The 8,083-nt window shown below is 38.8% G+C and overlaps 1 protein-coding gene across 2 annotated transcripts; it reads left to right on the forward strand.

Annotated features, from left to right (window-relative positions):
• The first annotated feature begins 3,021 nt into the window (after positions 1 to 3,021).
• Positions 3,022 to 6,850, forward strand: LOC104442696 (G-type lectin S-receptor-like serine/threonine-protein kinase At1g11330). Of its 2 annotated transcripts, none has more exons than XM_039311185.1 (7): positions 3,022 to 4,581; positions 4,934 to 5,038; positions 5,129 to 5,319; positions 5,413 to 5,623; positions 5,836 to 6,073; positions 6,157 to 6,307; positions 6,396 to 6,850. In XM_039311185.1, the coding sequence occupies exons 1-7, from the start codon at positions 3,309 to 3,311 to the stop codon at positions 6,699 to 6,701; spliced, it is 2,475 nt and encodes an 824-aa protein (XP_039167119.1). In that variant the 5' UTR covers positions 3,022 to 3,308; the 3' UTR covers positions 6,702 to 6,850. The 2 variants fall into 2 exon arrangements, with proteins under 2 accessions (XP_039167119.1, XP_039167120.1); XM_039311186.1 differs by having other exon boundaries at positions 5,132 to 5,319.
• Positions 6,851 to 8,083: the final 1,233 nt, after the last annotated feature.

Genomic DNA, 8,083 nt, shown 5'->3' on the forward strand with positions numbered 1-8,083 from the left:
TTCTGTAAATTCCTACGGTTCCAAAGCACCCTAAACTATCAATCCCTGTAATTTCTCATCTTAACGATGCCTAAATCGGGCCTCGCAATTCCGATATTGTGTTTGTGCCCTATTTTCAGAAACTAGTTCAATTAGACAAACAAGGGGCTTGACTCCTTACAGGCATCGCGAGTTAAAGTAAATCCGGTTTGATAAGCTCCCATGGTATGAATGTGCGAGCTCATTTCCTCTTTTTCCTTTCCTTTTCTTACTTCTTTCCTCTTTCTTTTCTTTCTTTTCTCCCTTTCCCATTATCTTGTCTATGCGTGCGCTTCCTTTTCCCGTTAACAGCCGGAGTTCCACTATATCCTTTCTTTAACTGGTCATCCTTTTCTATATTTTTACCTTTATCTATTTATTTTTTTACCCTTCACCTTTAATTTTTTGACTAATCAAACGATCAAACGCTCAAATACTACACCCCGTGGGCGACTCAAATTCTTTTACGCGCAACTTGGTTTTTACTCACCTCATAGCGTTCAAGCCCGGACACCTTTCAAAAGCATGTCATGTCGTCGCATTCCCACCTAATTTCCTCCGTCGGCATTTGTGAAGCATTGAGAGAGTGGCCCTCCGTAGTTGTTAGTGGGGACCACTTTGACCGATCCCTCGTCAGAGATCTTGGAGTCATTCGAGGTTTAACATCAGATCTCGCCCTGTCATGCCCCTGCCTCACGGATTTGGCTGATGGTTTGACGGGGGATTGACGTTCGTAACGTGAACCTAGAAGGCTCTGAGATGGCTGTAATCAACATTATTTGCTCCGGTGTTGCCTATCATGGCTGGAGGTGGCGGAGTGGTGGGTGGCCGAAGGTGATATGTGTTTGGCATCGGGGTGCTTTTGTTTTTTATTTTATTTTATTTGGAAAGTAGATATTTTTTATGTTTATACAAAAAAGGAGTAGACTTCGCTATTGAGTTTGGCTCATTAGATAATAGATGCAAAATGAAAATTTTAGAAGGAAGTGTTGGTTCAATGGTTATTACCGGAGGCAAAAATTCTAGTTTTAGACTTGTAACCACAAATCATTGATATCTAAAGAGATGCGAAAATAGCCTTCTCTTATGAAAAATCATTGAACTTAATGTAAGACTTTACTCAGTGTGATTATTAATATATTGAAATTTATTTTCCATTTGAAAAGTCACTAAACATACCTTAAAATTGCTAGATAGTAATTTTCCCTTAAAAAATTATCAATCAATCAAAAAAGTTACTAGTGAATCAAAATATACACAATTACATAAAAAGTTACTACACTATAATTTTTAAACTTAATAAAACCAATACATTTTTCACATAAAATGTTTTATTAATCATCTTCAAGAATTGTTGCTTAACCATATATTGTCACTTCTGTTGTGTAGAAGAATGTATTATTATGGAAATTCACTAGTTACATAAGAAAAATTACTAGTGATTATAGATAGATAAGTAGACGCTTACTTTCTTAATTTGAAAATCTTTAATCATATATATGTGTGTCTGTGAAAGGCTACAAGCATATGGTTCTGATTATGTGCAAAGAGCAAAATGGACTGAGAGTGTAGATAAGTAATTCCATTCTCAAATTCAATATACTCACTTCACCTGGCCAAACTCATTTGACCCAATCAATTTAGTGAAAAAAAAAAACATAAAATACAATACCGAGAATTTTTAGATACTTTGATAGAATCAATTCGTATATTGATTGGGCCTATCATAACAATAATACGTGAATCCCGTCGATCCTATTGATAGAACTGCTTGGACCTCGAACCGTGCGTGACGGAAGGGACAACCTCTCAAGGGACAACCTCTCAAGTTGTCCTTTCTGCACAACTTGATTTGTACATCGTCTCATTTATTGAATGCCGAGACGACAGCGGTGATTCAATTCAGAAGCAACCAAAAAGCAGAGGCCCCTGTGATAGGTCCTTCGTTCCTTCCCCACCATCACCTCCGTCGTCGCCTCTTTGAATGGATGGAGAGTTGGGACGGTGACGATGTGATCCTGGTGCAGACGACTTGACCCGCCGCTCGGTCTTCGTCCCTCAGTCCCATCTCACACCGTTGAATCACTGAAGATGGTGATGTCCGGTCGTCGTTGTCCTCGTACTCCTCCTCTCGAGCGTGGCTTAACCGGTGCAGTGGTGACTGGAATTTAGCGTGGGATTAACCTTCGTAACTCAACTCGACCACAGCCACTAGACGACGGAAATTAGAGGGTTTCTCGTGTTTCTCGAAGACAGAGTAATTTGGGCTAATGCAGTTCATCCATCGGATGGCAAAATTGGTACTTTCGGAAGGGTGCATGAGTTAAATGCAAGCGAAATATATTTTTTCTTAATTTTTTTAATTAAATCTAATATAAACTAAATAATTTCTTTTGCCTTTTCCATTGACATTAATTAACGATGCTTAATAGAAACAGTCAGCCTATGACATAGTTAACCGAGATTGATGTAGTTAACCGATATTACCGATGACTAATTAAAGTATGTGAACATCGATACGAAACATTAATTTTGGGTGCTCGAGTTGTTAATAAGTTGAATTGTGATGCTGCACATGTTGACAGATGTCGTGAAAGTTTCGAATGTTTTGACTTTAGGAAAAAAAAGAAGTCGAGGGTGAATTATTAAGGGCCCAATTTTATTGAGTTACGGATTAGTGGGGGAATTCTTAAGGACTTATTTGAAAAGACCTTTGGTCTCCCTTGAATGGTTTTTCTTTTAATAATTTGTGAAAAATCATATGATATTACATGAGTTCAAATGCTACTATCCATATAATGTATGAAATACGAAGACGCTAAGCAGAAAATGAAAGTCGACTGAACGTATTCTAAGAATCTCATGACCAAGGACAAGAAAATTGTTGATATGAAGAGCAAGTGGTTTAAGTAAAGATGATAAGAGATCCAAAATGCAACGCCTATGCTGAATAGGGGAGACCAGAGTCTTAAACTCTGCGAAAAACTGTGGGGCCATTAGCTTGAAAAAGCAGACTCTGCGCTATCGCTTTCTTAATGGAGCTCCGTAAGTCCATTAGCCAGGGACTATGGAAATGATAATCAGGCCATGTGGGTATCTCTTGTGGTGGGAAACCGCCTTTACCTTCAACCACTAGGCCTTCCTCTGCAGAATTCTGATTTTCATCTTCTGTCCTCAAATTCACTTGCGGCTCGTGGTGATCTTGGTACTTTCTCTACCAAAGCCACTAGTGCTGCAGCAGTGTCCGTGCTATAGGTTGTTGTTCAGGAGGAAAGATTCAAGTTATCATCATGATATTTCTGGGAAAAGTAAGATTGTTCTCTCTCTTTCTAATGTCTCATTATGTTGTAAAATTTTGCATTGGAGGAGATGTCATCACAGCAACTGAGCATATCCAAGACCCTGCTAGTATAACATCAAGTGGAGGTCTCTATAGAATGGGATTCTTTAGTCCTAATGGTTCTGCAAATCGCTATGTGGGGATTTGGTTCGATAATGTTCCTACATATAATGTTCTCTGGGTAGCGAACAGAGAGAATCCGATTTTAGATTCTTCTGGTGTTGTGAAGATATCCAATGATGGTAATCTAGTGGTCATGAATGGAAAGGGGGAATTAGTTTGGTCATCAAATGTTTCCAACTCTGTAACCGATGCAAAAGCTCAGTTGTTAGATTCTGGGAACCTCGTCTTGCTCAAACATAGCTCTAATTCTAATGGAGACCCTCTCTGGCAAAGTTTCCAGCACATGACCAATTCATTCTTAGCGAAAATGAAACTCAGCACTATCTCAAATCCAAATGAGAAGCAGGCACTAACATCTTGGAAAAGCCCTTCTGATCCATCAATTGGAAGCTTCTCGGCAAGTCTTGTTCCATGGTACATTCCTGAACTTTTCATTTGGAATTGCAGTTCTCTGTATTGGCGAAGCGGTCCAATTGGAGTACCTAAGAAGCAATCAGTCTATATTAATGGGTTTGACCTGGTGAACGATCAGGAAGGAACAGTCTATCTAGATCACAGTTTTTCTGAGGCGTCTTACTTGTCATATTTGTTATTGAAATCAAACGGAGATTTAGTGCAACCATATTTGGATCACAATAGCAGTTCCTGGAAGATTGTTTGGTCATCTCGGGTGAGCGATTGTGATGTCTATGGCCAGTGTGGACCGTTTGGAATTTGCAATGCCAGGAATTCACCAATTTGTAGCTGCTTGAGAGGCTTTGAGCCTAAAAACTCTGAGGAATGGAGAAGAGGAAATTGGTCCAGTGGATGCATTCGGAAGTCATCACTGCAGTGCAATGGAACTACAAATGGTAGCAGTACAGCCAGCAAAAAGGATGGATTTTTAAAGCTGGAAATGATGAAAATGCCAAATTCAGCAATTTTTTATTCTACACTCGAAAATGATTGCCCAGGAAATTGCTCAATTAATTGTTCATGTGTAGCATATGCATATGACTCTGGAGTCGGCTGCATGTTCTGGACAGGAGACCTAATTGACCTACAGAAGTTGTCCGTTGGAGGAACAGCTCTCTATGTTCGGCTGGCCCACTCAGAACTTGGTAAATTAACTTTACTCTTAGATTATGGTTCTCATCAGTTTGGTAGTGCAGATTATGTTTAGATGGATCAATACACTCGGCTCGATTCACTCTTCAAGACTTGGCGGTTCTCATTGACAAACCAAGACATGCGCACACGTGCACTCTCAAATATGGGCTCAAGCAGGGTCTAATATGGAGCCCTGATAAAGGAGCAGATTTTGCAAATCTTCTTAACTATGACAAAGTCTCATTCTTAGCTATAAAACAAGCGTACCAAAATAATTCGTTAAAATAATTCGTTTAGTAGTTGCTTACTAGCAGCATCAACATAATCTGAGGCATCAGTTCATGTCTCCATTCTGATCTCCAGATGAAAAGGGACATCTGAGAGAAATCGTAGCAACTACAGTCATTATGGGAACACTCATTGTCATCATCACAATATGGTTTGCCAGGTGGAAGGCGAAAAAGCGAGGTAATAGGCAGTGCAGCTGTTGAATCTTGGAATTGTCAATAATATCTGAGTTTGCATGGAAAAAATAACAAACATTGTTTTCTGGATCAGCAGTAAAGGAAGGAAAGGAAAAACACTTGTCCAGTGGTGAAGTTTCTTCACTGGTAATGCTTGGAGAGAACTTGAGCAGAGTTGAATTCCAGGAGTTTGTGAAATATAAGATTGAAGAATTAGTTGCAGCAACAGGAAACTTTGGTGAGGCCAATAAGCTTGGACGGGGTGGTTTCGGTCCGGTATACAAGGTATAATTATTCATGTATAGTTAAGTACTATATACGTAGTTGTGTGCGAGTGTGTGTTTTAATTTTAGCAGCTCATTTAGTCCCTGTGTACAGGGGAGACTACCAAACGGTCAGGAAATAGCAATCAAGAGGCTATCGAGAGCCTCAGGACAAGGGCAGCAAGAATTTATGAACGAAATGGTGGTCATCTGTAACGTCCAACATCGAAATCTCGTTAGACTCCTGGGATGCTGTTTTGAAGGAGATGAGAAAATGATAATCTACGAATTCATGCCAAACAAGAGTCTTGACACATTTCTTTTTGGTAATATTTCGCTTATTTCAATGTTGACTCAAACTATCATTTATACCATATATGCAGAAAGCCTCATTTGTATGGTTAGCCATTAGAGCAGGATTGGACTGTTCTCGCTGCAGATGTTATACGTGTCCTGTTTGGCTTTAAACTTCCGTGCATTTCACTCTTTTCCAGTTGCAAAAATGAATTTTTTGCATTAAACTTCTATGTCTATGCAGATCCACTAAAACAAGTACATTTGGATTGGAGAACACGGTTCAACATTGTCGATGGAATTTGTCGTGGTCTGCTTTATCTTCATAGGGACTCCAGACTGAGGATTATACATAGAGATCTGAAGCCAAGCAATATCCTGCTGGATGAAGAGCTCAATCCAAAAATTTCAGACTTTGGAATGGCTCGGATATTTGGGGGAAACGAAAATCAAGCTAATACACGAAGAGTTGTGGGAACCTAGTTAGTACCTCTTTAGTTTGACGTTCCTAGTGATTTTATTCTCTACTCATAATAACGAAACTGAACTTGTTAATGGAATGTAGTGGTTACATGGCTCCCGAATACGCAATGGAAGGGCGATTTTCGGAAAAGTCAGATGTCTTTAGTTTCGGCATATTATTACTGGAGATCATAAGTGGAAGACGGAACACTTGTTTTCATTATGAAGATCAATGCTTGAGCCTTCTAGGACTGGTGAGCTCTCATCGATATAGAAGTTGGAACTGCGTTCTATTCTTATAAATTGGAACTCCAATAGTAAATTAACTTGAATAATTTGCAGGCATGGAAGTTATGGAATGAAGAGAATGTTCTAGCACTAGTGGACCCAAACATACCTGCTAAATGCTTTGAGGTTCAGCTTTCAAGATGCATAAATGTGGGGCTTCTTTGTACGCAAGAAAGGGCAAAAGATAGGCCTTCCATATCAACTGTTATTTCAATGATCAATAGTGAAGTGGATCTTCCTCGTCCAAAGAAACCTGCATTCACCTCGATGAAAATAACCCAAGACACAGATTCCTCTAGAAAAAGCCAAAAGACATGTTCTGCCAACGATGTTACTCTTACTGTTCTTCAAGGCAGATGACATAATCTGAATTTTTGCACGATTCTCACTATATGTCCTGTTCTTACCGTTTCAAGTTACTAGTTTTATTTTTACGCAATATTTTTTGGAAATGTATAGAAACGCAAAACATCAACTATTTTTTTTTTCCACTTTGTAGTTCTTTACTATATATTTGTGTCATCAAAAGTTGGGGCTAAAAAATTTAGGGCCTTCTGGTGGGAGTAATGCTTCTTCTTCTCATATCGGGAGCCAGTGGGTTAGATAAAGTTCTGGAAAAATTGCAGACAACCCCCCTCCACTGTGGGAAGAATTGCAATTAGCCCCCTCCTTCAAATGTTTGCAGCTACTTCTTGACGTTTCTATTTGTTCCGACTAAGAATCCAAATCTTAGCAACGCTAGAAATACCCTCAAGTTCATTAATGTTCATTTCGCAGCATAAATTCAACGGCATGGCTAGCTGAAAAAGTTCCGCTAAGCCTGTTGATGTGAGAATGATATAGTTCATTTTACTTAACATTGCTGTCCTTGTCAATTGATTGTAAAATTTCATTCGGCAAAAGGATATTAGAAGTGCCATAAGTAAATGAAAAATTGATACTTTTTTCTCACACAATGTTATTGAAAGTCTGAAAAAATATTGCTTATCTATATATTGTAATATTTTTTTCTCATGAAAACTTACTAAATGACAAAAATAAAAGCTTACTAAATGTCAAAAAATTACTAAATAGTAACTCGTGATATGTTTAAGATTACATAACTATGGAAATTCAATAGTTATATAAAAACATCACTAATGACTATAGATAGATAGTTAGATGCTTAGACGCGTTTGGTAATACTTACATTTCCTTAACAATTTCGATAATAAATTATTATTTTTATTATGTTCCTAGGAACAATTTCTAAGTATTTTAAGCTGTTTAATAATCGTCCAAAATTTCAATTCCCGAAATGGAATTGCGTTTGGTACCATGCTCAAAATTTTTACTCTAAATATTTTTTAAATTTTTAAATAATTTTATTACTTTTTTTTCCTTTCTTTCTCCTATTCTTCTTCTTCAAGTAGCCGGTTGCTGGCCTTAGGATGACCAGTGACCGGCCAGATGAGGGCCGGCAACCTCACCGAAGCATCGTCGGCCCTCGTTGGTTAAGCCTCACTAGCAGCTGGGCGAGGCTCGGCCGAGCCTCGGCAGGGCTGACCGAGCCTCGTCGATGGCTAGGCTTGCCTCCGGCAAGATCGCCGAACCGGTTGCCGGAAACCAGCGGTAATGGGCGGCAGACAACAATCGTGGCGATGGTAGTAGATGAAGAAGAAAACAAAGGAAGAAGAACAAGAAAAAAGAAAATAAAAAGAGAAAAAATGAGTTTGATTATAGAATTGTTTGCAGGAGCAAGA

This window comes from Eucalyptus grandis, chromosome 4, assembly GCF_016545825.1.
Source record: "Eucalyptus grandis isolate ANBG69807.140 chromosome 4, ASM1654582v1, whole genome shotgun sequence".
NCBI classification, from domain to species: domain Eukaryota; kingdom Viridiplantae; phylum Streptophyta; class Magnoliopsida; order Myrtales; family Myrtaceae; genus Eucalyptus; species Eucalyptus grandis.

Coding starts and splice junctions, on each gene's coding strand:
- LOC104442696 (XM_039311185.1), top strand. CDS start 3,309: ATGATATTTCTGGGAAAAGTAAGATTGTTCTCTCTCTTTCTAATGTCT. Junction 5,320..5,412: donor GTTTCGGTCCGGTATACAAG/GTATAATTATTC, acceptor CCCTGTGTACAG/GGGAGACTACCAAACGGTCA. Junction 6,074..6,156: donor CGAAGAGTTGTGGGAACCTA/GTTAGTACCTCT, acceptor AATGGAATGTAG/TGGTTACATGGCTCCCGAAT.